Source organism: Trematosphaeria pertusa (assembly GCF_010094035.1).
Source record: "Trematosphaeria pertusa strain CBS 122368 unplaced genomic scaffold BU26scaffold_7, whole genome shotgun sequence".
Taxonomy (NCBI): domain Eukaryota; kingdom Fungi; phylum Ascomycota; class Dothideomycetes; order Pleosporales; family Trematosphaeriaceae; genus Trematosphaeria; species Trematosphaeria pertusa.
This window is the reverse complement of record NW_022987218.1, coordinates 633,997-661,646: the sequence shown is the minus strand read 5'-3', so window position 1 is coordinate 661,646 and position 27,650 is coordinate 633,997. Positions and strand designations below refer to the sequence as shown.

The 27,650-nt window shown below is 55.7% G+C and overlaps 9 protein-coding genes across 9 annotated transcripts; 4 read left to right on the top strand and 5 right to left on the bottom strand.

Annotated features, from left to right (window-relative positions):
- The first annotated feature begins 1,344 nt into the window (after positions 1–1,344).
- BU26DRAFT_308016 (glutaredoxin) lies at positions 1,345–2,600 on the top strand. Its single transcript, XM_033821875.1, has 2 exons — positions 1,345–2,117; positions 2,170–2,600. The coding sequence occupies exons 1-2, from the start codon at positions 1,655–1,657 to the stop codon at positions 2,499–2,501; spliced, it is 795 nt and encodes a 264-aa protein (XP_033683871.1). The 5' UTR covers positions 1,345–1,654; the 3' UTR covers positions 2,502–2,600.
- A 1,433-nt stretch (positions 2,601–4,033) lies between these two features.
- On the bottom strand, positions 4,034–5,101 carry BU26DRAFT_308001 (uncharacterized protein). The gene is made up of 2 exons (XM_033821874.1): positions 5,019–5,101; positions 4,034–4,967 (listed from the first exon to the last, which is right to left on the bottom strand). The coding sequence occupies exon 2, from the start codon at positions 4,938–4,940 to the stop codon at positions 4,230–4,232; it is 711 nt and encodes a 236-aa protein (XP_033683870.1). The 5' UTR covers positions 4,941–4,967; positions 5,019–5,101; the 3' UTR covers positions 4,034–4,229.
- A 1,405-nt stretch (positions 5,102–6,506) lies between these two features.
- BU26DRAFT_483963 (uncharacterized protein) lies at positions 6,507–9,307 on the bottom strand (the record flags this gene model as incomplete). The annotated part of the gene is made up of 2 exons (XM_033825834.1): positions 9,296–9,307; positions 6,507–9,244 (listed from the first exon to the last, which is right to left on the bottom strand). Exon 2 carries the CDS (start codon positions 9,003–9,005, stop codon positions 6,507–6,509), a length of 2,499 nt encoding a protein of 832 aa, XP_033683869.1. The 5' UTR covers positions 9,006–9,244; positions 9,296–9,307.
- Positions 9,308–11,020: 1,713 nt separating this feature from the next.
- On the bottom strand, positions 11,021–14,795 carry BU26DRAFT_540371 (gephyrin). Its single transcript, XM_033831546.1, has 11 exons — positions 14,663–14,795; positions 14,581–14,615; positions 14,437–14,528; positions 14,076–14,387; positions 13,968–14,020; positions 13,300–13,592; positions 13,200–13,240; positions 13,108–13,145; positions 12,837–13,058; positions 11,902–12,781; positions 11,021–11,849 (listed from the first exon to the last, which is right to left on the bottom strand). Exons 1-11 carry the CDS (start codon positions 14,718–14,720, stop codon positions 11,264–11,266), a joined length of 2,610 nt encoding a protein of 869 aa, XP_033683868.1. The 5' UTR covers positions 14,721–14,795; the 3' UTR covers positions 11,021–11,263.
- A 116-nt stretch (positions 14,796–14,911) lies between these two features.
- BU26DRAFT_519070 (transcription initiation factor IIA, gamma subunit) lies at positions 14,912–15,650 on the top strand. Its single transcript, XM_033828965.1, has 3 exons — positions 14,912–14,973; positions 15,030–15,181; positions 15,238–15,650. The coding sequence occupies exons 1-3, from the start codon at positions 14,937–14,939 to the stop codon at positions 15,382–15,384; spliced, it is 336 nt and encodes a 111-aa protein (XP_033683867.1). The 5' UTR covers positions 14,912–14,936; the 3' UTR covers positions 15,385–15,650.
- Positions 15,651–16,297: 647 nt separating this feature from the next.
- BU26DRAFT_519069 (HET-domain-containing protein) lies at positions 16,298–18,552 on the bottom strand. The gene has a single exon (XM_033828964.1). The coding sequence runs from the start codon at positions 18,414–18,416 to the stop codon at positions 16,350–16,352; it is 2,067 nt and encodes a 688-aa protein (XP_033683866.1). The 5' UTR covers positions 18,417–18,552; the 3' UTR covers positions 16,298–16,349.
- Positions 18,553–19,080: 528 nt separating this feature from the next.
- Positions 19,081–20,529, top strand: BU26DRAFT_426734 (DNA repair protein rad18; the record flags this gene model as incomplete). The annotated part of the gene is made up of 2 exons (XM_033823692.1): positions 19,081–19,697; positions 19,749–20,529. 2 exons carry the CDS (start codon positions 19,081–19,083, stop codon positions 20,527–20,529), a joined length of 1,398 nt encoding a protein of 465 aa, XP_033683865.1.
- Positions 20,530–20,671: 142 nt separating this feature from the next.
- Positions 20,672–23,804, top strand: BU26DRAFT_504991 (uncharacterized protein; the record flags this gene model as incomplete). Its single annotated transcript, XM_033826815.1, has 2 exons — positions 20,672–20,730; positions 21,464–23,804. The coding sequence occupies 2 exons, from the start codon at positions 20,672–20,674 to the stop codon at positions 23,802–23,804; spliced, it is 2,400 nt and encodes a 799-aa protein (XP_033683864.1).
- Positions 23,805–24,524: 720 nt separating this feature from the next.
- BU26DRAFT_426001 (pathway-specific nitrogen regulator) lies at positions 24,525–27,423 on the bottom strand (the record flags this gene model as incomplete). The annotated part of the gene is made up of 5 exons (XM_033823651.1): positions 24,525–25,599; positions 25,651–25,859; positions 25,913–26,072; positions 26,125–27,155; positions 27,271–27,423. 5 exons carry the CDS (start codon positions 27,421–27,423, stop codon positions 24,525–24,527), a joined length of 2,628 nt encoding a protein of 875 aa, XP_033683863.1.
- Between the last annotated feature and the right edge of the window lie 227 nt (positions 27,424–27,650).

The following is a 27,650-nucleotide window of genomic DNA, read 5'->3' as shown; positions in this document are numbered from 1 at the left end:
GATGGCTGCACAGGAGGGGTTAGTGCCCCGCTAGGCCGAAAAGGGAACTCCGACCGGCTCCCCCTCCAAAACACCTCGGTCGACTCCGCATATTCGGATCCAGCCGGATAGTAAAGACAGATGACGGGTAGACTTAGCTTGAAGGCCTCCAAGCTCTTGGCTTCAACGTCACCCCGCGGGGGTCTGGCAATGAGAAGAAAAAGGAAAGCTAAGAGTGCGGGATGGCTTCCATTTCGAGATTGAGCTCGCAGTGCGATGGAAAGTAGGCCATGGAGGACTTCGTAATGCGTTTCAAGTCTACCTGAACAGGTCCCGGGTAGTTCGAGGATTCCTGCGGTCCGACCGTAACTGCACTATGATTTGACACTGCAAAAGTGAGGAAGAAGACAGTAGCCAGGGGCAAATATACTTTTGTGCATATAGCTCTTTAGACAAGCGTATATGGACGGGAGGTGCGGGGAAATGGAGTAATATTGCTGACTTAGGGGCATAGGGGGTTTCCAGTCTAGAGATACTCTCGTCGCCAACCACCTTCTCGTGCGAGTAACGTTGACACGAACGTTCTAAATGCGCCATTACCAGCGCCTTCTTCAAGCCGTGTAGTATCGCTGGGTGCATCCCCCCTTCTTTCGCGAAAGCAGCCACGTCACCGGGAATGGCAGTCTCTACTAGCGAAAATGAAGATGTGCGTTCCGCCCTTGGGTCGAGAAATTTGTAGTATGCAGGGCGATGCTCGACCTGGGCGCGCTGCAAGTGTATTAGATGAAGAGACGCGTGTGCGGTGAGGAGAACCAGGAAAAAGAAGAGATGCCAGGAGATGAGGGGCAAGGGACACCCTGGGACGATGCTCTATAGGGCGGATGAGCTGGGCACGGAACCATGGAAATAGAGTTGCGATCGATGGATGATGGATCGGAGTGCGACGCGCCTGGTAGCCTTTAGCATGTGAGTAACGGTGGCCGTCCCTGAGACGCGCTCTGCAACGCCCACAGCAATGCACCTCAGGCGTTCGCCAATGGCACGCCAAGGCCATGCGAACAGAGTTTTGCAAACGTTTTGAGGCTTTTTGCGCTTGACGGTGGCGGCCAGGGCGGGCGGGCAGTGGCTGATGAAACAGGGCGATGTTTGCGTGGCTGCGCTGGTGGAGCCAGGAGCTGTCGCGGTGGTGGGCGTGTGGGTGCGTGTGGGTGCGTGTGGAGAAGGCGCGGCGGGCTCTGACGCCAACTGCCAAGCGGGCGTCTCGTGCCTGGCTCTTAGTCCTGCCACTGTGCCGCAAGCTCCCTCCATCACTCCACGACTCCGCACTCACTCCTCCTCTACAGCTGCAGACGCTATCCAACACTCCTATCCAGCTGCAGCCATATAGCCCCGCAGCATTATACGCCCACTCTACCCGCTACGCGCGCCCTTGCTGGATCGCCCGCGCGCAATTGCCCGTACCACAGCTCCAAATATCCGCCCTGAATCCCAAACCCCGCCAAATTCAGGCCGTCGACGCTCAGCACCACTCGCGCGAGCTGCGCCTGATTCCCCATATAGCCTGCGAGCTTTAGCCCGCTGCTGGAGTAGCAGCTTGACCACCTCGGCTCCAGCATAATTGCTGCGCGCCCGCCCTTGCCTCGCCCATAGCCTCTCGCACCTCACACCCACCACGATGCCGTCGCAGCGGAGAATGAGGGTCTTCGGCCTCCTCGTCGTCCTCACAGTCGTAATCACACTCTACATGACGAGATCGGCGCGGCAGACTCGCAATTCAGACTTCTACCTTAGGACGCAAGAAGCTCTCCAATCAAGGGAGTATCAGGAGGCAGCAAAACAGCGCGATGAGGCAGACGTGCACTCGCGGTTGAAGGCAGCAGAAGAGGCCGCGAAGAAGTCGGCAGACGAGAAGGGCCAGAAGTTCTTTGATTCGGTGGGAAGCGGCGGGAGCGGGGTCGAGAAACCCATTGGAGGCCGCTATCTCATGAAGGAGCAGGATGGCGATGAGAAGAAGGTCGTGCAGGGCGTCGCTACAGTCGGCGGCCGCCCGCGTGACAAGGTGGCGAATAAAGAACCCGAGAGCGACGAGGACCACGAGGTTGAAGTTGAGCTCAATGCCATCTTGAAGAAGAGCCCGAGTACGCCATATTCTCGCATCCTTCGCTTGGCCCTTGCTAACCTACCCTGCAGTTATCATCTTCTCCAAGACATACTGCCCGCACTCGAAGAAAGCGAAGCACATCCTCCTCGACAAGTACCGCATCGTCCCCGCCCCATACGTCGTCGAGCTGGACGAGCATCCTCTCGGTTTAAAACTACAAGAGAAGCTGGCAGACAGCACAGGAAGGAAGACGGTCCCGAATATCCTCATACTAGGCAGGAGCATCGGCGGCGGTGACCAAATTCAGGAACTGGACGAAACAGACAAGCTCATCGACACGGTGAAGAGCATGGCCAGCGCACGCGTGATCGAGGCAGAACGGCGGCGGATCCAGTCTGAGATGCGACGAAGGCGCGTGTAAGCGCCCACGTGGCGTACCATTCTACGTTCGTTTTCGCTTCTTGTGCATATTTTGGAAGTTTACATTTGGGCGGCGTTATTCAACGGAAAAAGGTCTTCGGACGGTTCGCGCATTTCACAGGGGGCCAGGAGGTTGTCTTACTTTGGATACAGCGCTCTTCTGTTATGGTCTATCTCTTACCACTGGTATACCCCGATAATGCATCCCATCTTTATGTCTCGAAAGTCGATCTTCTATTTCACGTCAGTCGCGTTTTCTTTGCTATCACATCAAGTCGCCAAGATACCCCATTTGCTCCAAGGGTGTAAGCCGGTGAAAGACAGAGGGAAGGAGCGTAGAACCGAGCGACCATAAGCAAGTGTCACCGCGTTCGTCTTCACCACTACCTCCGCAATGGGCACAACTAGATAACGCTCTCGAGTCCGCACCACTCGGTCTACCCAAGGCGCGTCGAGTACCTCACCTCAGATCACGAGACGTACAACCTCACACTCGCACACCAAACCTCCAGACAACCCTACGCATCCAAATCTCAGCACACCAAATATCCAACTCCAAACGCCCAAACGCCGAAAGCCTTAACCACATACGTACGTCCCCCTCCCCTCCCCCTCCCTCCTTCCTCCACCAACTACCCACTCACCAAACGACCCGCAGCATGTGCACCCACTTCACCCTGCACTACGCCTGCTCGCACACGCAGACCTCAACCCGCTGCCCGCGCTCGACCTCCACGTACAACCCCGCCGACGGCGACGACGAAGCCACCACCATCACGCACGGATGCGATAACGAGTACTTCCTCCAGGGCCGCCTCAACGAGGACTGCCTCGAGTGCAAGATGGCGCGCGGGCTGGCGCCGGGGCAGCAGACAGGGTTGGATGCGTGGGCGGGGCCGCTGGATGGGGGACGGATCGGGATGGGTGCTGCGGGATGGACGGGGAGTGGGGCGGAGGTGTGGTCGGATGGACGAGGTGGGGAGGTGCAGGGCGTGACGGGTGGGATGGGGGGGAAAGAGCAGGGCTGTGATCGGGGTCGGGGTCGTGGTGCGGATGTCGAGATGCGCCTACGCGCTGCTGTGGGCGAGGGCGAGTTGCAAATCCGCCGAGGCGAGCTGGGAGCCAACGATGCGAATGGCGCTTCCTGGGCTGGGGACGAGGAGAAAGGTCCGCGGAAAGGAGAGGGTGCCAATGAAGAGGAGGGCGAGGACGACTGGATATGGGGTGGCATGAAGCGCTTTCCTAACGGTGATAGGGGCGTCGTTCACGATAGGGCGAACCTGTTCACCCCGATGAACGCTGGGAAGACCCATGGGGCGAAGCGGCAGTCGATGTAAGTTGAGGAAGAGAGCTGTTAACGAACACCTGCGGGATAGGATTGTACGGTCGTCAAACGGATGTAGTTATGGGGAAGCATGGACATGCAATATGGATGGGGAGGACTGCATTCTGTCTACCTCCCTGAATAAGGTCCCGTCATTGGGTATGCAGAGGGATCTTCTATATATCCAAAGGGGCGATCCGTAGCCCAATTCAATTCAATTCAATTCAATTCAATTCATCCCAATGTCCCAGTCCCGAGTTGCTCCTCCCAAGCACCAGTCCAGTTCGTATAGAACGCCGATCCAAACGCCATGTGAGTCCCTTCACAAAGCCAGTTCCCATTCCGACCGGCAATGCCGCGAACCCCATACGCCCATATGCTCCTGTCTCAGCCGTCGACAGCACCTCAGTTCTTCCGACCACCATTCGTCGGACCCTTCTTCGGACCCCAGACGCCCGCCCTACCGCCGGGATCCAGGCTACTGGCCGACGACTTCGGCTCCGGCTCCCTCTCCCCTATCTTGACCTCGCCGGGCTTCTTAGCCCCCATCAGCGGAGCGGACGGCGGCGGCGCACCAAGCCCAGCCGCAGACCTCGGACCCTCCATCTGCACGATCTTCATCTCGCCCATCTTCTTCCCGCGCGGCAGCGGCGCAGACAGCGGCCCACCACCAGCCTTGCGCCCCTTCTTCCTGCCCGCCGCCGCAGCATCGATCCACAGCCCGCCCTCCCTCCTCTCCTGCTCCTTCATCCTCGCCTCCTCCTCCTTCCTCGCGCGCTCCCTCTCGCGCTCCAGCTGCGCCCGCTCCGCAGCCTCGCGCCTCACGCGCTGCTCGCGCTCGCGGCGCGCGAACTTCTCCGCCTTGGCCGCCATCTCCGCGCCCTTCTGCTGGTCGTGCGCGGCCTGCAGCTTCGCGCGGTGCTCGGCGAAGGCCTCGAGGCGCAGGCAGTCGTAGCACTGGAAGTGCGATTTGCGCGCGCTGGCGGCGTCGTCGTCGGCCGGGGGCGGGGCCAGCGGCGTGCAGAGGGTGTTGCTGAGCACGCCGGTCCGGCACATCGAGAGCAGCGGCTTGCTGATGCAGCCGCAGGTGTGCAGTTTGCGGTAGTAGAGGCACATTTTGGCGGGCGAGGGGTGGAGGTGGGGCTAGTAGAGTGTTAGCGGGATGTTGGATGAGAGGGGAGAGGGGAGACGGACTGGCTAGCTAGCGGAGAGCGGTTTGAGAGATTGGGGTGGAGAAGGAGAGACGCGGAGGTGGGGTGGGGCGGGGTTCGAGGGACGGAGTGGAGGTGGAGGTGAAGGTAGAGATGAGAAGTCGAAGTGAAGGCGAGTTTGTTGACCGCTCTCACTCCGACCGTTGCCGTCGACGTAATCGATGCTTCGGACCTCCCATAGCTAACTCTTCCAGTTTTGGGAGATTGAAAGGTCGGCGGCGGTGTAAGCGGCGGTGAAAGCTACAAACGGCCGCATTCCCATCGTGTCATGTCTGGTAGGCACTGTGCAGCGAAGAAAAGATTGGGTCCATGTCCTCGGTGAGTTCATAATCAGGCATGGATGGATGGGCATTGAAGCTGTTGTGGTAACACAGAATGTCCAATTTTGCTTAAGTATTCGACAGCCTGGAGGCCTTCAGATAACGGAGCGATGGTGGATTGCTCTCCGTATGGGTATCCAACTTTTACCAAGCAGTCAGATTACACGTTTACTCAGAATAGGGTCTAGCCGTCCAAGAGAAAGCATACAAAGAGCGTAACAACCGCACTCCAAGACGTTAAAGAAGCCAATCCGTTTTGGGTCAGAGGCAACACAGCGGGATCTTATATCAAGATAGGTATCACAGAGCCCGAAGAGCTTCACGGTAGTATCGAGACGCTGAAGCGCAAATCCATAATGGCTTGAAGCACATCGCGGTCCACCATGCAGACACAGACAGCCAAAGATGCGGAATATGGCATGAATGCGTAGAACACGACATCCTCGTGTCTCTTCACGAGATCTCGAGTGCATGACTACGGCTATTATTCACTTCTCTAGACATAAAATTCCGATGCTATGACACACGTTTGTATCTTTGTCTTGAAGGTAAAGGCAGAGAAGTACGCTTCACCTTGACCTTGGAGACTATTTATACCACATCCCCGCGCTCCCTCTCTCTTACCTCCTGGAAAAACTAAGAATAGGAAGCATCTGCACAGTAGGTACAGTCCTGAAAAGCAAGTGCCTTCGTGTGCTAACCTCTTCTAGGACCGTTATCATCCACTAGATACCTACTAGTTAGCGCTAGAAGCTAGCTCCACACCGTGGCACGAGAAAACGGGCAACTAGGTAGGAAACTCTTCTAACCCTCGACAAGTCGCTTCCTCCATAGCGGCCGTTAGGACGAGGCAACTATCCAAACTATTCCAGAACCCCATCCAGGGGTAGACGCTGACCAGATGTCTCGACCAACTTGCTATCTGAGAGTCAAGGACTGCCTAGCGCATCACCATTGGGTTGTCTGGGAGATAGTGCATTGTGATGGCTGCAGGGAGACGGGTCACCATCTAGTACGGATAGAAGAAGGTACTGTTAAGGACTGCAAGAGCTGCATTCCTAAGAGTAATAGGTAGAGCCCTACATATTTACAGCTGCTTGTATCACTCAATTACGTATTATATAGAAGGGCAGTATTGAATGAATTCGTGTCTAGCTAGCAGTCCATTCGTTCTTGAGAACCTCGATGGCTTGCCTTGGTGTCATGCGCTTGCCTCTGAACTTGAAGGTCGCCTTCGGAGAAGCGGAATGCTTGATCGCAGGAAACTCAAGAAGCCGATGTCTTGGTAAGCAACCTGTCCATTTTAAGGAATGCCCTTGGTTCTGGAAGCAAGTTTCGCAGAGACATATGAAACAGTATCGACACATAGCTACTTGCCTATTTCTGGGAACATATTCCCAGCAGTTCTCGCAAAGCCATGCTTTTCGGGAATGCACGTACTTCAAAAAAGTAGCCGCGTCACGCATCTTGTCTAGAGCAAAGAGCATCCTCGTGCTGGCTCGTAGCACTATGTCTTCGCAAACTGGTTGCAGAATAATGTGCTGGCACGCCTCTAGGTACGGTTGCAGGGTCCTTGTGGCAGCCGCGCTGTTGTTATTTTGGTGTTGGAGCAGAGCGAGATAGAGGAAGCTTCTCTCCCCGTACAGCACTTTTTCGTCCGCTTCGTATGGATAAATGCCGCAATTGCAAAGGTCTGAGACCTTTTTCAGGTACCGATCTGCATCTGGCGAGGTAAAGCCGGCTTCACTTGCCTTTCGAACACAGATGCGGAAATAATCCTTCGCAAGATCGCTTTTACATCCAAGAAGCTGCGGCGTGTCGGAGTGAGGGTGTAGCGTTGCAAACTCGACGAGCTCTTCAATGAGGATCTCATTCTCCATTGGCTGAAGAGATGCCGTTCTAGAAAGCTTCGCAAGTCGGACCTTTAAGGATAGCGCAGTGACGTGACTCTGGGAATCCATGATGGAAGCTTTGTATGCTTCTTGAAGCCACTTGCTTTCGGAGGTTTTCTTCGCCGCTTCGGACACATGGTCAAAGAACTCTGCAGACAGGTTCGCGCCCCAGGCTAGCTCGAGGATGATTTTGCTCAATCGATTTCGGAAGCCGTCTTCATGCTTTGACTCGAGCATTTGTAAAAGCTGAATGATATCTTTCCAAGCCGTCTCTCCAGCATGTTCGGCAAGACAAGAAACATACTGCACAGTGCCTTGTATGGAGATCTCCTTCGTGTTCGCTGCTTCTGCCCAGTGCTCAAGAGTCTGAGCAGGTTCTTCAAGTTTCTCGTAGTTTCCCGCAATAGCTTCGTATGAGCTTGCAAGCTGGCTAAGCATTTTGATCTTGTCCTTAGGGTCCGAGGACCCCAACCGATGGAGGATGGTTCCTGCGTTCTCCTTTTCTAGTTCGATGCTCTTCGCAAATCTCCCATCCTTCTTGTGTAAGTGTGCAAGTCCACTCCGCGCCTCGATGCAAGAACGGTCAATTCGGAGGGCCATTTCGAAGTGTTGAATAGCTGGCTCGGAATGCCCTAGTTCCATCAAACATGAAGCAAGATTGTAATGCCACATCGAGGTCTGTTTTGGGACTGCCCATCTTGCGACTTCAGCAAGGTTACCCGGCGGAAGTGACTCCAAGGGATGGCCTTTGCCTCCATTGTCCATCAGGCGTTTGATTTGCGCAATGACGGATAACGCGGAACGAGCATGCCACGAATTTTTAAGAAGCCCCTCTCGGCCGTTAACTCTGGCAACGGGCTCTAACAACGCCGGTGATCTAGCTCGGGAAAGGGTTACCCAAGCTTTGGTATTTGGAGCGAGCCCTCCGAACACGTCAGGGCCTGCGCTCCATGCTTCCACCCATTGGCCGATCGAGTCGATGACGCTCGGGGAATAGAAGGACCATTCGGTGTACTGACACCACCGGCGGAGTACGTCCTCCTCTTTCAAGAATTGAGCCAAAAGATCGACCATCTGGATGCGTTCGGGGTCTCCAATGTTTTCCGGGGGGATGCAAGAGTGCTGAAGATGATAGAACCAATGTTCCATGGCATACTTCCTAAGCGCATTCGCCGCCGCAAGCCGTGTCCCCGAAGTTGAATAGACGAAGACCCCAAGGCAAGCTTTCAACATAAGTATGTGTGGTCTCGCTGCCATGGCTCGAATGTGCGAAGACCGGGTCTCTTCCGAGGATTGAAGCCGAGTCTGGAAGTACTCTTTGATCGCAGCATGCGCGAACACCACAGTCGTTGCTTCCGGAATTGAACCATAACGAGTGGAGCCTGACCCGCGAGGGCGGGCTTGCAACATGTGGGTTGAGAGTCCATCATCTCTGAAAAGCGTGAACAGCGAAGCGCACTTCTCCCGCAGAGTTTCTTCCAGAGGGACAAGCGTATCCACACTTGGCGCCTTCAAATTCGTAACAGCTTCAATCTCGGCAAGCGTCAAAGGCCTTGCAGCACCAGAAAGCCACGTCAGTATTTGCGTCAGGTCGTCCTTGCCCTTCTTGCCCGATGCCTTCAAAAGAGTCTCCAAGAGGCTGCCTATCATGTCGTTGGAATCCTTCCCGAATGGAGCCTTTTCGAGGCATTCGTACGCTTCCTCCAAGGTCTCCTGTTGTCTAAGCGCATTGAACATGAGTTTTACCCATAGGAACATGCCACCTGCTTTCTTCTCTATTGTCTGTATCGCGTGCTGCTGGAACTGCGGCCATGTGCTGACATTGAGATGCTCAACGCCTTCCCGGATGAATGCCGTCAGAGTCTCCTTGGTCTTTTGGCGATCAACATCAATTGTGGCCGTCCTGAGACTTTTACCAACTTTTTGGATCTCCGGATAGAGATGAGGTCGACCGAGCAACAGGACGGAGATGTTGACCCGTGGTCTTTCTGCTGTTGCTACGATCTAGTTATTACAAAGCTAGACAGCTGAAATGGGGGAAAACGTACACTTCAAATCTAGAAGAAACTCCAAGAACTGCTGCCTTGAACATCCGTCCTTTGGTTCAACTTCATCCAGCCCGTCGAGGATTAGAAAGAGTGAACGACCTTGGACACTGAAGTAATCCAGGAATAGCTTCCTCCACAAGCTTGAAGCCGTTTCGGTTTCCAGATTGCAGCATGATTCGCAATAATGATCCTCATATTCGGAATCCGTCCTAGAAATTGCATCGGCGAGAACGGCAAGGCCGTAGCGGAAGACGTCACTTCCAGTAGTTTCCTGGGTCCTGGTGAATGGGAAATAGCCGACGGTAGTACCTTTTCCGGGGGTCTCGTCGCGAGCGATTCTTGCCCGTAAACGAGAAACAATTGATCCCGCAATGTAAGTCTTTCCGCTTCCGAAGCCGCCACTTATCCATAGCAAAGGAGTTCTACGTTGGAGCCAGTCCTGAAAGCCCGTCTCGGAGAGCAACCATTCCCCTGTTCCATCTACGCTTTGCCTGGCGATCTCATCCAATTTATCCATCAGTGCTTCGGTTTGGGACGAAATTATTGGATTAGAGCGAAGAAGGAAAGTCCTGTCCATTTTGTTGCGCTTGTTCTGCTGTTTGATCGTTTCATGGGGCAGTGCGTATTGGGCGAAGCTTAGATGGTCCTTGAGTTCCTTTACTAAGTCCTCAGGGGTTGGATCGGGTCCAAGCCCGACGATCTTCCCCCATTGTTTGTAGCGTGATCTAGCGTTCTTGTTGAGTTCGGGGACGATTTTCAGGATGGTCCCAAGGGCACGAGCTATTGCTTTCTTCCGCTCGGTGCTCGCGTTCCGGAGATCGTGAAGACCAATGTTCTCTATCCCAGCCTGAATAGCCGTCAGTCACCCCGCTATTATTGCGCATACATACGCACAATCGTAATTCTGAAAAGCTCCTGGAGCCTTGCATGGTGGCGTGAAATGTCATCGGGAGCTTTTAGCAACCACGCCGACGCAGCGACTATTGGTTTGACAAACATCAGCTCCGGCCCAGAGCCTGCGACGATGACGTTGCATATTCTGTGTAAAGCGGTGCAGATGTCCTTGGTCGTTTCGCGCATGTTTCTGTACTTGTTTCTCTCGACATGGAAGGCTTCCTGCCCGGCTTCAACATAGCTCTTCAAGTTCCCCAAAGATTCCGTTGATGGCACTACCAGATCGGCTAATATCGCGTCTACTTTCTTCCCGGTCGTCTTTTCGAAATAGTCTACCGCTTCCTTATGGAGATCTTTGAATACAGCGGCAGAGGTAGCCATTAGAAAGGGAGATGTCGTAGTATGAGGGACCTTTCGGCGAGACAAATGAGCGCGCCAATATATAGACATCACCGGACCTTTTTCGGAATTGCCCTGCGAGTTATCAACGACAGCGCACCAAAAGTTTGCGTAGGTGTTACTGACTCATCGAGCTGATGTGTAATGCATAACTATCGGCATGCTGGCTACTGAGGTGTACTGTTGCTCGAGATAGGCGAGGTTCCACAGCGGAGAAGTATCGGCCGGATGCAATCATGACCGAATTCGACGAATGGCCGTTCCCACTAATAGATTGGCTGTTTAAAGTATACTTCAAACGCTATAGGAGTTGTCTTGCGATTACCTACCCTGACGTCCTTTAGCATGCTTTCCCACTACTAAAGAAATCTGTATGGTACGTTAAAGCACCTCTGGCTATGTAATGACTTCCCCTATTTAGTTTATAAATTAGTATGCCTCACCTGCAGAACACCTACCCTAACGTTCTTCACCTCGCTTTCCTATTACTAAGTATCGCTGTATAGTGCGCTAAAGCACCCCTGGCAGTATAATGTCTTATACCATTCGGTTTTAAACATCAGCGTGTCTTACCTATAGAACACACGCCATGAAGTCCTGTAATCCGCTTTCCCACTACCAAATTAATCTGGATGGTGTGCCGAAGGACACCTAGCAGTGTAGTGTCTCCGGCAATCAGCGATCCAGCTCCCCCAACTTCCCCATAAGCAGCGCATCAACCCTCTCCCCTTTCTTCATCTTCCCGTCCCCAGCCGGCATACACAGCAACGCATTCGCCCCCTTGAAACTCCCAATTCTCGAACTCCGCTGCCCACCGGTACTGCTCGCATACAGCAGCCCATCCTCCTTCGTGACTACCAAACTTCTATGATACTCCGGCCTTCCCTTATCCATCTTAATGTCCTCATCCAGCACGACTTTCACCCGCGGCAATCCCATAGGCTTAATCCCGCTCTGTTGGTGCAAGCTCGGCAGCACGAAGAGATGGAACGTGACGACTGCCGATGCGGGGTTCCCCGGTAAGGAAAAGATGGTTTTGATGATGCGGTTCCCGGACGTGAAGTCTTTAATAGGGACCGTGGCGAAGGTGGTGGGTTTGCCGGGCTTCATGTTCACGCGGCCGAAGTGGATTGTGCCGCCCAGGGAGCGCTCGATGGTAGGCTTGAGCAGGTCGAGTTCGCCCATGGAGACGCCGCCTGAGGTTATGATGACGTCGACTTTGCGGAGGGCATCGCGGAGGGTTTGCTCAAGGGCGCCGGGTCTGGAAAGCTGGTTAGAGGAACTGATTCTAAGGGAGGGAGGGTTGCGTATACTTGTCAGAGACAATACCTAGATCGACAGCTTGGAATCGATGGCTTCGTACGGCTGTGATGAGCGTGGGCCTGTTAGTATCCCTGACCTCTCCTAGCTTGAGAGGGCCAGGCTTGTCGTGCGGGATGATTTCGTCTCCCGTGCTTAGGACTCCGACGCTCGGTCTCTTGTAGACGGACACCTCAGTGGTGCCCACAGATGCCAGAAGGCCGAATTCGCCTCCAACGACTGTGATGCCTTCTCCCTTCTTCATTATGGTGTCCCCTTCTTTGACGTCGCTGCCAATCTCACGGACATTCTCGCCGGCCTCTATCGCATCGGTAAGGATCTCCACCTCCTTCTCCTCCTGACCATCTTCAGTCTGGCTTTTCAGCACTGTGTCCTCCACCATGACGACAGCATCAGCTCCTGGAGGTAGGGGAGCACCGGTCGTGATCCGTGCAATTTCTCCCTCTTTTAGTTCCTTTACATCTCCTGCTTGCGCATGCGAGACGACCGCAACTGGATATACGCCCTTTGCGAACTTCCCTGATTGATTGATTTTCACAGCATATCCATCGACAATGCTCGCGCGGAATGCGGGGACGGACTCTGTTGCTTTGACATCTTCTGCCAACACAGAGCCTCCAAGCGACATGTCAACGGGGACTTTTTGAACGACCGATGACGGAGTGTGCTCTGAGATAAGCTTCAAAGCGTCGTCCACAGCAAGCATCGGGTAGGGAGACGACCGGTATCTACGAGTTGGACCTGCGGTCGGATCATTGGACTGAGGGCGATCTTCTGGTTTTGTGTGGGCTCTTGGGGCTGTATGGCCGCCACGTCCGTGAGCATGGCCACCATGTCCATGGTGATGATGGTGATGATGCCCGGTCGATGCGGCTTGGGCTTCGTCAGCTGCCTCGCTCATACCTTCGGCTTTGTGATCCGAACGTACCTCCATGCGTCCCACCAGACGATACTCCTGCTTCGGCTTCAAGCTTTTTCAAGCCACCAGCGTGCAATGGTCTTGACTCTGCACCGGCCGCTTGAACGCAAGCATGCGGTAGCAGCTTGAGAACTGCCTCCAGGTTCTCCTTCGCTCCTTTCGGAGATCCGGGTAAGGTCAAAATGAGTGTCTTCTTCCGTACACCAGCAACGGGCCTTGCCATCAAAGCGACTGTTGATGTCAGCGTTATGTTTCCCAGAAGACCTCGGTTAGTACCAACATGGTGTGACAGCGTATGAGGAAGCAAGCATGCCATGACTGGACTTATATCAGAATCGTTTTTTTCTCAAACTAAAGCAACCTAAGTCTTACACAAGTCCAGGAGCTTGCCTATCCAGAAGCGGTGTTACTGCCTGGGCACCTATCAGCACTTGATGCGTCCATGGCGTGGCGGTGCAGGGAGCTCTCATACCTCCGGAGTATTGTCTTTCGTAGCAAATCCAGTACCTCCACTAGTCACTATCAAGTTGAGTGGATCTTCGCCATCTGTCCACGTTCTTATACACTTCTGAATGTCGAGAACGCTGTCCGGTATGATTTCGGCTGCGGCCACCTCCCATTGGTTGTTTCCGAGATTGGCAAAGACATCTTTTAAGATTGGTATGCATCTATCCGTCGAAGGGTCCCCCGAGGCCGTTTCAGAGACGACGAGGATTGCGGTTTTTAACTTTGTGTTGCTCATGTCGATGAGAAGGTGGAGTGTTGCTAGCGCGGAGATGTCCCGCGTGGTGCTTTTTGTAGGGTAGGAGCTTGGGCCACCAAACCCACCCTTGCGCAGATCACGGGAGAGCGTGGTTGATGACTGATATTGACTGATTTCGTACCCGACGAACCCGCTCATGATACATGCATTATACAAGATCCATATCCTTTCCTCTATGTACATCGTACAGCCTGAAGATCCGGTACTCAAACCCCCGGTGCTTGCGCTTCGTCATAAAAACCCCAAGCCGGTCACTTGGTCGATAGACTAATCCGATGAACGCTCGATGGAGTTGTAGCCTTTCCTTGCTTCCAACAGTAAAATCCCCTAATCGAAGTCTGGCGCGCTGCTCTGAATGAGTAGGCCGATAATAAGACCGAAGAGCCCAAGGATGGAGCTGAAGATCTCGATGACGAGGATCTTCACGAATCTAGGACCTGTTAGCTACCGAGCGCTGTGACCTCCTCTAGAAGTCGAATCCTTACAGGTTGGGGTCCGCAGCATCTGCCAGCGCCGCGCTGCTTCCGTTGATGCCGACCGAGACGCCGCATATCAGGTTGCACATGCCGACCGTGATTCCAGCCCAGAACAACGCATATCCAGTGTAGAAGTTTTGCGGAGAGTATAGTCGCTCAGGGTCGGTGACGTTTTCGAGCTTCGAAGCAAAAATAATGGACATGATGACGCCGTAGATGGCCACGACTTCGCAGAAGATGATGGAGATCAAGTTCTTCGTTCGTATCCGAGGGGCCTTAACGCCTCCGCCGACGATAGACACTCCGGTCGTGAAGATTCCCCTGGTTTCTTATTAGGTCTGCCGTGGTAGCTTCCGTCACAGGGACGTACCATGCCGATCCGACTACTGATAGACCGATGCAGAGGCCGATGCCCAAGCTCGCCCATGTGTACGGGTTCACGGTTTCGAGGAATTGTCCGACCTGGATGTCACACGTTCAGCTTCGCTCGATGTATCAGGGTAGTATCGCATACGTTGAAGGCTTCTCCCTCGCCGTTAAACAGCATATCTGTTTGCCGTTAGCGATTGCCTGGCCGTGGGCCGCGGTGCACTCACATAGGCCGACGACGCCCAAGGCGGCGGTCGTGCCGCCTACTCCATACGTAAGAGACATCTCGACTGAGCGGGTGTGCAAGCGAGATGGGTAGTGAATGCGGGCGGTCTGGAGCTCCTCCTGGTGATGGATCGCGGCAAGCTGATGATGGCTGCGCGCGGAGCTACCCGTTAGCGCCGTTTATCGCTTAGTCATCTCGCGCATCATACAGCCTCCGACCGTACTAGCGCCTGTCTCACCTCGACACCACTCCCGCCTCAACCACCACTCGTCAACATGGCCGATTCCAAGTACTACGAGTTGTACCGCCGAAGCAGGTACTGCGCACCCATCCGGAGCACAGGTTTAGAGAGGTCTGGCTGACGGAAGACAGTCTGGGTGGCGCCCTCACGGACACGCTGGACAACCTGATCACCGAGCGCCGAATCGAGCCCCAGCTTGCCATGAAGATCCTCGCCAACTTCGACAAGGCAGTCGCCGACGTCCTCGCGGAAAAGGTCAAGGCCCGGCTGACGTTCAAGGTCGGTTGAGGTCGAGCTCGTTGTGGCGACCCTAGTTGCTAACCCCGCTCTTGTAGGGACATCTCGACACCTACCGGTTCTGCGACGATGTCTGGACCTTCATCATTAAGGACATCAACTTCAAGCTCGACAACACGAACCAAGTCCACGCCGACCGGGTTAAGATTGTTAGCTGCAACACGAAGCGCCCCGGTGAGGCCTAGAGCATATGCTCTGGTCTTACTTGTTAGTGGCGTGTTGCTTACATTTTTTCTGGCGTTAGGTGGCCCCGATGTCAAAATCTCTACGAGAAAACGACGAGGTTGTCAAGCACGAGGTCAAGCGGGAGGTCAAGCGGGAGATAAAGCGGGAGGATACCAAGGATTGGTGAAAAGACTTCGCAAGGCGGAATTTCCCCCGCGACGACCTACAGGAAGGATTGATCCCCGAAGGCATGGATTTGGCTTGGCTCGTTCGGCGTTTTGGAGGGTAGTATGGCATTCTCGGATACCTTTGGCACGGATATGGAGTCTTTGCCTGTCATCGGATGAGCGAGGGCACAAGTTCGTCAATACAATAGACGATATGAATCACGCATAGCTTTCACCAGAAATTGTGCTCCATGACCAAACCTTCCAGAGTGACCTATCGCCAACCTGACTGCTAACAGACTCATAGACCCCACCGGAAGATGTACGCAGATTCGCTTTGTGCGCCTAGAAGATCATTCAAAGATGCTTCGCGCTGTTCATCGGCATCTTCTCGACCGCTGTGAGTCTGATGGAGACTTCCTATCATACTTTTGACTATACGCTGTGTTGCATGTGAAGAGCTCGTAACACTAGAACTTTCGTGATATGCTTCGACGCACGATACAGGTTCATTTAGTAGGGGGAAAGCGGGTTGAAGGGCTTTAGGTTAGGCGTTCCAGAGCTGGGGCGTGCTGGAATCGTATAGCCATACTACGTATATGCAAAAGAGGAGGCCTTAGGAGGTGTGCACATAGGGTAGTCTGGAGTGCTTTAGTGCGTAATGCTGATCTGTTCGGCCGGCGTAAAGGCCCTAGAGGTACTTCAGGATAGGTAATGCATGTCCCAGCTTCAAATTTCCGCTACACACGGAGCGTGGTGTTTAGCTACTGAAATCTTTCTCTGAGTTCACTCATCCTTGTTTGCCGCGTTCTCAGCTCCTATATGATTGATAAGATTCGAGGCTCTGCGTCCATAAAAGGGGCTCTACCGGATGAGGTGACAGAAATGTATCCGACTCTCTTGTAACTTGCTTGTTCATCATCTGCTCGCTCCAACGCTAAAGCTGCCGCATAATGATCGCCGCCGTGAATCAAGACACAGAAAATGGAGCGCACCTTCGGCGGTCCGGGGGCTTTCAGATCGAAGAGAATCCGTCCTATGGACGCCCCACCCATGGCGAATACAGTTGTCGGGAATTCTTCCTCTGCTGACTGGGGCGGCCTGTACGTGGCCTCAATAAGCCGACCACAGATCTGCAGCTCAGCATCTCCGATGTCACCATAGGGATTGAGCCCGCCAGCCAGCGTGTACGTTACCCGGACCAGGTCGCAAGATCCGTCGAGTATCCGAAGCGGTAGGCCCGGCACCTCACTCCAGAAACGCACATTGCCTTTCAAGCGCGCCCATGTCCACGACGGCAGCGTAAGGGAAGTGACTTCATTGCTCGGCTGCGGCATATACCACGCTATGCCGGCAATCAAGTCCTCCTTCCATAGTCCAGCGAGATAGGTATATCCTGTGTTCTTCTGGAATGCTTTTGCAATACCGGATAGAGCAGGCAACTTGTCAGATTGGTAGGTCAGGTCTCGGCGGGAATATTCAGTAACAACATTGTACCATTGGATAAGCCTGGCCTGTTTCTTGGCCTTAGCCTGGTCAGAAGCAGGGTAAGTTCGTGCAAATGCTGCTTCGTTAAATGGTAAAGGGCCGTTAAAATCCAGAGATTGTTTGAAATCCGCGGTCCGTAGGTCGCCGGCCGTGACATCGGCGCCCTTCCCGTCCTGGCGAAATGTGCTTTCGGCACACTCCCAGTAGAGCTGCTGGCGCCCATAGTAGAGAATTCGGGGCGATAGGAGCCGCTCTTGGAGGACCCAACCACGTGTGTCTAAGGGTGTGTCGCGGAGTCGCTCGGTTTGGAAGGCAGGTGACCTGATGTACATGGAACCCGAAAGGGAATGCTTCCCACATGCATACGGTAACCGGCAGGAAGGCGGCTCTGGTTCCCTTAAGATAAAGAGTCCATCTGCTGAATTCACGGCGCCCCTTGCTGCAATAGTCAAGAAGCTAGAAGCGTAGATATCCCCCATGACTGCTGACTCCTTCTCCCAATCCCTTTTGGAGTCTTGGAGAATGCAAAGGCTGTCTATCCAAAGGTAGCGTAGACCAAGCCTTCGCGTAGCAATCGCGGCTTCTTGAAAAGTCTTAGGCAGAGTTCTAAGAGGAATTGATCGAATCCTTTCCTCTAGTGTCGAGATGGTTGTAGTTAACGGAACTTTGCCGCCCCAGCAATGACTTAGGGCAACATATAGGCCTTTCTTCCCGTTGGAATGGAGAAGATACGGCTCAATTGACGCATCAGAAGGACCTAGATCGATAACGCGGGTTGGAAGTGGTGTTTCCGGGTCAGGTTTTGGACAAGTAGAGTGTTTATGTAGGCAACTATGCAGCCACGTTTGTGCAAGCTTGAAGTCCTCCTCTGAGTCGCCCGCGGTCAGGGGAAGTGGCCTCCCAGTTACCCCACCGTGCCATGCAGCAGGATCGCCTGCATAGCTTGTGTAAGCATCTAATGTGGAAAGGATAGGAAGGAACTGCTTGTTACCAGGGTATGCGTATAAGTCAACCACACCGTCAAGTGCCACCTGATGATCAGGGTGCATGCTGGGGTCCGACGGTGCGTTTTCATCGTCGTCCTCGGCGATGTCACCGGTGGTGATGATGTGTATGCGGTCAAGGCTAGTTCCATGGCCGCCCCAGGCCACGAGTGAGATTTGCCGGCCCGGATAGCGTTCGGAAACGAAGGACACAGCTGCACGATTGAGGCCTCGCTTTCTATTCGCGCCGATTCCCTGTTCAAGAGCCTCCCAGAAGAAGCCACAGAGCTGACACCCAGTCTCGGCGGACTTCTTCAGCGCCAGATAGCTAGGTTGATGAGTTTGGATTTGGTCGAGGTTGGGACCGCGCGTTTTGGACAATGTGATGGAGGCGCACAGCGGGCAGAGGCTCATTCTGGAATAGTAGGAGGGAAAGGCTTGGGTTACGTTGGGCGTTGCAATAGAGAACGCCTTTCCGGGCGCGAATGACTCTCAAATGCGGCATGCTGAACATAGATGCCTCGATTTCAAGGACTAGAGTCTGGAGTAGATGAGGCTGTGGGACAGAAGGAATTGTGATGTCGAAGTGCGCTTTCCGCACTTGTGCGGCTTAGTAAGCGATCCCTACAAAACGACACACGGAAGGTGCTGGATTTGGATCATTTGAAGAAAGCTGTGAAGCTATGCTTCTCCGGTCGTACACGAGAGGCATACACGTAGAAGTGCTCTCACCTCCCCGCGTCCGGTGATAGACTTTCGGCCCTAGCTATAGGCCAACAGCTAAGCTTCGCTGTGACGGTGCCTCCATATAAGAACTGCGTTCTCAAATTCACCTCTCCATATGCAATTTCTCCTATCTCCCATACAGTCTACAATGCTCCGACAATCTACCTTGAGCTTCTCGTCGACACCTCGACGGCGCCTCCCGATATGTGCTGACAAAGCGCCCGATGCGGAAAGGCCAATTACATCACGTGAGGACGCCAACGCGGCGATCGCGTCGAAGGCTGGAGTCGCGCCATTCACGCCGCCTTCATCCCAGACGTCTGCAACTCCTCCCCCGCCTCCTCAAATCGCTATGGACTCTTCCCACGACGTCGACGACTCCACCGACTGGATATCGACGTCCTTATCCGCGTTCGAACCGCTCGAGCAAGCCTTACGCTGCGAAATCTGCAAAGGCTTCTACGACAACCCCGTCATCACGTCGTGTTCGCACACCTTCTGCTCACTATGCATACGGCGGAGCATTGCCAGGGATGGGAAGTGTCCGATATGCACATCTGCATGTCAAGCAGACAAATTGTCGCCTAACATAGCCGTGCGCGAGATTGTCAGCAAGTTTCGAGATGCACGGCCGAAGGCGCTGGAATTGGCGCGCGCGGACAGAAACACGGCAGAGGCAACTGCGAGCGGCACGAAGAGGAAGATCGAGGAGACAGATTTAGAGGACGGAGAGCCTGTACGGCTGACCAGATCGCGGCTAACGCGGAGTCGCAGTCGCCGTGGCGACGGGACAGATGAGATGCCTGTTGTAATACCGGATAGCGGAGACGAGAAGGATGAAGACTTCATGCCGGAGGGTATGGTCAAGTGCCCATCTTGCAGCCAGCCCATGAAGGAGGAGCTGGTGTTCACGCATCTGGATGTTTGTCCAGGGCCGGGGGGTGCCGCAGGACGCCATACACGGTCGAGGTAGGTGATGACTGGCCGCAAGATGTACCGAAACCTAATGGAGGGGCGCAGAACAAACAACGCTTTTACCAATACGCTGCAACGAAAAAAGGAGCCCCCTCCCCCGACGAGTCGGTTATCAGGCCTCAATTATGCAATGCTAACAGAGTCGGCGCTGAAGAAGAAGTTAAAAGACCTCGGTATACCTAGCATTGGGTCGAAACCGCTCTTGGTAAAACGACACCAGGAGTGGTTGAATCTATGGAACTCGAACTGCGATGCGGCGGAGCACACCAGAAAGTCAAAGCGAGAGCTTCTAAGAGAGCTCGATGAATGGGAACGCACTCAGGGTGCACAAGCGAACAACAAGGAATCCCATATCATGAGAAAGGATTTTGATGGGCAGAGCCACGCCGTTGTGCATAAGAGCCACTTCGATGATCTTATTGCGGCCGCGAGGAAGAAGAGGGCAACGGCGGCACCAAAGGAAGAAAAGGACGTACCCGAGGATCCCATGCAGCAGAACCAGGAACCAAAGTTGGAGCCTCAAGCCCAACCGAGACAAGAGCCGCAGCCACAGCCACTCGTCGACTCAACAAACCCATATGAAGGGAACGAGGACGCCCTATCTACCATCAGAGACAAGGTGGAAGAGGCAAACCGTACTGAATCCGTTTTCCCTCCCCTTGATCCGGCGACGTCAAAAGCGAACTACGCGGCGGCTGAGGAGACCCAGCAACTTCCGGACCCAACAGGCTTCCCGGATTCATTCGCGTCCCCGACGAGAAAGGTGCCCATGTTCTCGATGCCCGAAGAGCCCGTTGTCGATGTAGAGTCGACCACCGTCCAATAGCGAGCATTTTCTGCTTCTCTGCAAATAATATTAAAACTGGATTTATGCAATGTTGCGGAGCGTTCTTTTTGGTGAGTCGTGCAGCCTTGAGCATTGTACTTTGCGCTTCAGATACGACGACTCTACGACGACAGAGCTGTACATGGAATCTCGCGCGTCAAGGCGCATTCGGAAGAGCATGAAGCGCAGCCTTGTACTGCGGTAAGCGTTAGTCATTTCGTAGAACGTCTATCTCGCTACCACTATCCTTTCTTTCTAGTGCAATTTTTGCTGCGAAGTCCTCATTGCGTCCCTATCCTGGTTATATGGCATTTGGATGCCTAGCCAACGTGCTTAGAGTCTCAATACTCGCGCCCAAACTACCTCGCACAGAGAAGATTTTGCGCACTTCCGCACAATCAGTTTTCCCCTAGCTTTTCGCACTTCTTTCTCCGCTGCTTTTCCCTCACTCTTCTAACTCACGCCCAATTCTATACCGCAGTAGTGCTAGGAGTACCCGTACGACAATTACAGCTTCTTTGTCTGCTCATCATTGCTTCTCGAATCCTCTAACAAGAGCATATATCCAATCATGGCGCCGCCTCCCGCCGTAGCACCCCGTCTCCTTCCCTCTCATATCCCCGCCAGCATGCGCGGCACAGCCAGCAGATCCTCTAGGTACGTAGGCCGCAATCGTTCCAGCCTATCTTAGGTCTATTATTTAAACGCCACTCCTAGAGGCCTTTAGTGGACATAGTGTAGGACGTGCTCGCATGTTGACTCCCCGAAAAACCCTCGCTAATTCCCCCCTTAGGATTCCCTCGTTGGCGCCCCGGCCCTCTCCTGTCCCAGAGCTCGCACACCTCCACAGGCGGACTCCTGACTCAACCCAGCTAAGAGGAGAACTGAGAAGGCGGAGAGAGTCCTGTCGTCGCTGTGACGATCTGACATGTAGTGACTGTTTGCCGGACAACGCGGATGCGCTCTTGGGAAGGTATGATTACCAAGAAGGCGAGCCGCCGAGGGAGATCACACCGTCGCCCCCTGTCCCTGCTTGGCCGTCAGCTAGAGAGAGCACGCCGTATCCACGTACCTTGATTCCGCTGCTAGCGGTTGTGGGCGGTGGGTCGTTGCCGCCGGCGGATAACCCACCGAGGGCAGTCAGCCACCGCAATACGCAGATCCCTCCTCCGCCATCGCACCGTCCTGTGAGTCACTCCAGGCCAGGTCATACGCAGTCGTCTCCCCCTGCTACGCAGATTCCCACTTCGTCGCATCATCATGCCCCGAATCCACCCAGGCCAAGCCATACGCAGCCGCCTTTCCCTTCAAGATACCGTCCAGCAGCTCATCCCAGGCCCCCTTCGCCGTCATCACGTTCTTCAAATCCACCCAGGCCCGCTCATCAACCAGCTGCAGATCCACCACAGGATCGTGCCCTGAGGAGAGCCGGCCCAGGCCATATACTGGTGCCCGCCGCACGACCGGATCGTGCATCGAATCCATCCACGCCCCCTGTTGCGCAGCCCACTTCACGGCCGGATGGGTCTTTGAATCCATCCAGGCCTCGTGATACACAGTTGTCTCCCCCTCCGCCATCGTCTCCCGCTACACAGCTCCCCGCTCCGCCACCGCATCGGTATGTGAATCCATCCCGGCGCCCCAATCCCAATGCGGCCGCTGCTCCACAGTCACCGTCCCGCGGTCCTCCGCGTCCTGCGCGGCAGCACAACACAGCGCCTGGAGGGAACCAGGGCGTTATCCCACGGCCAAATACAACAGGCCCAAGCAACTCCCGGCCTGAAGCGCATCAACCCGCTCTCCGACGCCCGGCCACCACCCTCCCCCGGAACCCGGTGCGTGAGGCTCTTCAGAGCTCTATCCCGCAGGCGCCGTCCGCACCCCCGTCCCAGCCCACCAACACCCCGCCCGAAGGGACGCAGTCCCGCATCCCACAGCCGGGCTCGCGCTCTCCATCGCGCCCCGAAGCCAGTCAGGCTCCCGCGCACAGGGGCAATGGGGGAGCGAGAAGCGCTGAAGAGGAGTCTTCCTCCCCTCCTAGCTCTTGGAACAGCGGTGGCACGACGGTTGTTGGCAGTGGCACACCGTCGGGGGAGAATTCGAGGGATAACACTCTCGATGTGCCGAAGGTGCGTAGTCGGCAGCCGGCGTCCCGGCCGCGCGTCGATAGCACGACGTTCACGGCGCCGGAGAGGGTGGAGGGGCCTGAGGAGCTTCAGGCTACGCTGTCGATATTGCCGATAGCGCGCAATGGCACGCCGTTCGTCAGGGCGGGGAGGGAGTCAAGTGGTCCACCTGCGCCGTCCTCGCCTGCCCATAGGACCCCGGAGGACTCCAGGCCTAGTTTTGCAGCGTCGCCGGATGCGCCTGCGGATAGTGCGCCGGAGGACCTCTCGGCTGCTCTTACACATCCGCCGCCCGATGCGGATATCGCTGGCCAGGATGCCATCCTTGGGAGGGAAGTAGAGACTGTGCAGATCCAGCAACCCGTACCTCCCTCCAGCCCGGATACATCGACGTCGTTCGCGCACAGGTATCCCTCGCCCGCGCTTGCAGAGCCGCCAGAGAGCTGGGCCAGGCTGCCCACGCCCGTGCTCACCGATCTTGCCCGCGCCGAGCGCTTGTACAGGCCGCTGACTCCGTTTGCGCCGAGGGTTGCGTCGCCCGTAGCAGCACCAGCGTCCGCCCACTCGGCGGGAGAAGGGGAAGAGCGGGGCGAAGATGAAGCAGAGGATGGAGATGGAGATGCGCAGTTGTCACCACCACCGTCCGTTGTGCTAGGAGAAGCACCCCCAACGCAGGATGAGGATGAGGATATACCGCCGCCGCCGCCGCCGCCGCCGCCAGCCCAACAACAGCAGCCCGACTCCGCCTCCGCGCCCGCACTCCCCAGCCTCCGCCCCTCCCGCTTCACCGAGCGCCTCTCGCTCGACGGGCCGGCTATGTACAACAGCGCGCCCGATCCCCCCGCCGAGATCCCCGACCCGCACTCGCACCACGTCCAAGTCCAAGCCCCAGTCCAACCCCCTCTCCCGCAGGCCATCCACGTCCCCGCCCCGCCGTCTGCGGCGCGTATGCTGCTGCGCGGGATGAAGAAGAGCGTGCAGGGGTGGGGCGGGAAGGTGAAGACGGGGAGGGGGGATACGGTGGTGGATGGGCGGCTGGGAGATGGAGTCGGAGTTGGGGTGCAGCGGCAGGCGAAGGAGACGTTGCGGAGTAGAGCGAGGGGGGTGTGGAGGAGGGCGATGGCGAGGGGGCGGGGGCGGGGTGGGTAGCTGTGGGGGAGGTGGGAGGCAGGGGAGGGGGGATGTTGGTTTGCATGTGGTTTCGAGGATACCCTGGGTTTGGTTGGATTGATCGATTAGGCATGCGCTGTTTGACTTATCGCGTCGCGTCTTCTTCTTCTCTTTCGTCTGTCTGTCTACCTGTTATGTTTATCTATCGTACTTAGCTGCGAACGGCGTCATCCTCGCTAATCTTGTACAGTACAACAACAACATCATTTCATTGCTGCATTAACCACCAAAGCCCACATATAGCAGTCATATCATGAGAGGCAAAGACCCCGGCTCCACTTCAGATACTTCCTTCCCCCACTTCCACCACTTCCACCACAAGCATACACAGCTCAAGAAAAAAGCCCCGTATATGAAGAATATTTTTCCCGGCCTTCCCTATCCACGTATCTATCTATCAACTGACTGAGGCCGTATAACTAACCCCTACATACATACGCCGCGCCTCCCAACACCCAGAAAGGTAGTATAGTATAGCATAGCATAGCATACAAAGACCGCCCCATCCATTGCTTTAGCCCAGCAAAACATTGAGTGGTATACCCCCCGAGCCAAATCTCCAAACCCCAAAGAAAGGACCGAACATATATCCCGGGAAAACACCAAAGATGCCTACTTCTACCTCCTTACAACAGCAACAAACGCCAACGCCTCTGCATAACAACACAGTCGGCGTCTTCTTCATCTCTGTTCACCGCCTCACTGATACCAGTCCTGCTCATTATACGGGATGCCTCCGCCATACAGCCCATTAACGCCATTCAAGCCCCCACCATCCGCCCCCGCTCCATTCGCCAAAACCGGACTCGTCGCAAACCCACCCCCAGTCGTCCCGGGACTCCCAATCGCGCCGCCAGCCTGGCTAGCAAACCAGCTCGCAATATCGTCGGCGTTGTAGTTCCAGTTGTCAAAGCCGACGGCGAGTTGGTTCTGGTCGCGGAGCCACCAGTCCTGGCCCTCGCGGATGAGCTGGTCGACGCCGCCGAAGAGCTGGGAGGGCGAGTTGCCGGAGGAAGATGCGGCGTCGATGGACTGGCGGCCCTGGGTGGAGGCGGGCGTGGCGGCGGTGGAGCCGGATTGCTGCTGCAGGTCTGCGGGCTGGCGCTGTGCGCGAGGGTAAGCGAGGGGGTTTGCGTCGTTGGGGGGCAGGGAACGTGCCTCGGATGTACGATGGGCTGCTTCTGCTTGGGAAGACATGGAGAGAGAGTTGCCGGAGCGGTCGAAGAATTGGGTTGCCGTGCTGGCGAGGGACATGCTGTAGGGTTGTAGCGCTGGAGACGTCTGCGTCTGCTGCGCATCTTCGATGGGTTGTTGGGTTGGTTCGAGGGACTTCACCGGTCTGGGCGTGCTGACGTCGGTCCAGGGGCCGAATTTGGCGTCTGTTCGGGCGAGGACGGTGGTCGCTTCTTCAGGGAGCTCGACTTTCCAGCGCTTGCCGAGCACGCTGAGGATGCCGAGGGTGCGGCGGGCGCAGAGCCACCCTTCTGCTATCTCCTCGAGGTGCTTGACGCCGTGGATAATATCGCGACGCGCGTTCTTCTCGGGGAGGTTGAGGAGGTGGATAGTGCAAGCGGAGTGGGCGATGTATACCACGATGTTGCAGATCTGGCGTAGACCGTGGGACCGCTTGTAGAGTCGGAGGAGCTTGGAGATCATGGCGGCAGCTTGTGTGCAGAGCTTCCGGGGAGATACATGAGCAGGTAGTGGAGAGTTATTCGGGTTATACTTGAGGAAGGGTCGGAAAAGGTGGATGTAGAGGAGTTGGAAGAACATGCTACAGGATGTTAGCAGGCGCGACCGGGTCGGGTCACATGACACCACTTACTGCATCACAAGCATATGGGGCAAGCCGCCTTCTTTGGGTTCCAGCTCCTTTGGAAGTTCCCGTCTCCAGGTCTCCAGCCGCTGATGGATGTCGCTTAGTTTCTTAAGCTCAGCCTGCTTCCCCTTTGCCTTGTCCATGTCAATCGGGTTGTAGAAGTAGTTCATTAAGTCGCTGGAGATCTCACAAAGTTTCGATATCTGGAGTGCCACCTGCAGTGTGTGAGCTTAGACCAAAGAAATTTGGGTTCTAGAGAAGCACTGACTGCTCGTGTCCGAGAAGGCTGAGAATGTGCCTGGCTGACTCCAGAATCCGTGTACGCAGACCACGTCTCGGAATCCTCAACGGGGAAGACCTCAAATTTCGGCACCGTCACTATAGTATTTGGCAGCTGCGGTAGGCGTCCGAGGTAATTCGACCAGCACCTGCCGCATGTTAGTCGCGTCTGCCAGCACATGAAAGCTCTCCCCGACCTACTTGTCAAACAAGAAACAGCCCCAGAATGTTATTCTCCTCGCATCCTCTTCAGCCTCGTCTATACCCTCTTTACTCGCCATGCCGAGGTTTAGCCCCAGGTCGCAGGCCATCCGGAAGCTCATCCCGCTGTATACCCAGCCCTTCGCTTCTCTCCCGCACCCTGCTTCCCGAACCGACATCAGCGCCAGAGCTTCCACAGTCGTCAACGCCGGAACTTCGTGCAAGTCGCCCTCCAGTATCAGCCTCTTCGCCTCCTTGAAGAAGTGATCTCCAGCCGTCGCAGAATCGTCGCGCACAGCTCTCGCCGCCGGCCACGACGTGAAATGGCAACCCAGCGCCAGCATCGCATTCACCAGCAGCGGCGTACAATACTCCGTTTTCCGTCTCGATCCCGGCGGCGGCTTCCCCATCTGAAACTCCTTCCAGAACAGGTGTTTGGACAGCGTGGTGAAGAAGCTGTAATGCCAGCAAAAGTACATATTGATCAGATGGCGCACGAGCTCCGGGTCCGAAGTAACGGTGGTCCACGACGTCAGCGGGTCCTCGGTCTGCTGGAACTGCTCCAGATTCGAGTAGTTGGCGGGCGAATCCGCCTCCTCGTTGCCGGCGCCCAGGTAGATCAAGTGCGACGTGCCGCCAATGTACCGCGTCGACCCGTCCTCGAGCCTCAGCTCGCCCATCTTGCCCGACAGCTGCGACTCAAACGTGGGCTGCGCGGCAAGCGCGGGACTCGCAAACGGCGAGACCTGCTCATCATCCACCTCCTCGCCGTTCTCGCGCGCGATAATGGCCTCGGCGACGGCATCCAGGCTCTCGCACGTCCGTATCTGCTGCACCAGCGCGGCGACCTCGTCCTCGGGGTAGTTGAGAATGGCCTGTATGAGGGTCTGCAGGGTCGAATTGCGCGTCTTCAGGTTGTCGATGTCCTTCTTGTACACGCCCTTCCGGCGATGGTCCGAATTCGGGTCGTACACGCACTCGGTGTTGTAGACGGCGGCGCAGGCGGAGCAGGCGGGCGTGGTCCCATCGCACTACGAGACGCAAGCAGGATCGTGTCAGCAAAGCTGTGTGTACGTACTCTGTGCAGCGCATCTCCGGAGATGCTCCGTCTGCGAGCGGCACGGGGCAGGCGCTTCTCGTACTTACTTTACTCTTGCGCTTCCGGCACGGCACGCAGGCGCTGGAAATGCATCTGCGCTTCTTGTTGCCGTCGTCGTTGGCGCCGTCCTTCTTGCCCTTGCGGCGTCCCTTGTTGGGCGGCGCGTCGGCCTCGCTGGGGATTCCCGTGGAGATGTCCATTTCGCGAGAATCTGGTGCCGCAGGGCTGGGGCGGGGTTGTCGAATGGCGGGGCTGACTTTGACGGGCGCGCCTCAGTCACGCCGTGGATCGTGGCCGGGTCGCGCTCGGAGATGTCTGCGGTCGTGCGTGGTTCAGCGCTGATTTCGCATCCGACATGACAGGCGCACGCTCGTTCGAGGGCTACGTCAGGGCATGGCGGACAGGATCGCGGACGAGGCGGGAGTAA

What these genes read in the sequence shown, in the direction of transcription:
- BU26DRAFT_308016 (XM_033821875.1), top strand. Translation starts at nt 1,655, where the DNA reads ATGCCGTCGCAGCGGAGAATGAGGGTCTTCGGCCTCCTCGTCGTCCTC. An exon ending in CATCTTGAAGAAGAGCCCGA is followed by an intron (nt 2,118 to 2,169) that starts GTACGCCATATT and finishes CCTACCCTGCAG; the next exon opens with TTATCATCTTCTCCAAGACA.
- BU26DRAFT_308001 (XM_033821874.1), bottom strand. Translation starts at nt 4,940, where the DNA reads ATGTGCCTCTACTACCGCAAACTGCACACCTGCGGCTGCATCAGCAAG.
- BU26DRAFT_540371 (XM_033831546.1), bottom strand. Translation starts at nt 14,720, where the DNA reads ATGTCTCTTACGTATGGAGTAGGCGGCACGACCGCCGCCTTGGGCGTC. An exon ending in GTCTGGTGGGACGCATGGAG is followed by an intron (nt 12,782 to 12,836) that starts GTACGTTCGGAT and finishes ACGAAGCCCAAG; the next exon opens with CCGCATCGACCGGGCATCAT. An exon ending in CTAGGTATTGTCTCTGACAA is followed by an intron (nt 11,850 to 11,901) that starts GTATACGCAACC and finishes CCAGCTTTCCAG; the next exon opens with ACCCGGCGCCCTTGAGCAAA.
- BU26DRAFT_519070 (XM_033828965.1), top strand. Translation starts at nt 14,937, where the DNA reads ATGGCCGATTCCAAGTACTACGAGTTGTACCGCCGAA. An exon ending in CTACGAGTTGTACCGCCGAA is followed by an intron (nt 14,974 to 15,029) that starts GCAGGTACTGCG and finishes GGCTGACGGAAG; the next exon opens with ACAGTCTGGGTGGCGCCCTC. An exon ending in AGGCCCGGCTGACGTTCAAG is followed by an intron (nt 15,182 to 15,237) that starts GTCGGTTGAGGT and finishes CCGCTCTTGTAG; the next exon opens with GGACATCTCGACACCTACCG.
- BU26DRAFT_519069 (XM_033828964.1), bottom strand. Translation starts at nt 18,416, where the DNA reads ATGAGCCTCTGCCCGCTGTGCGCCTCCATCACATTGTCCAAAACGCGC.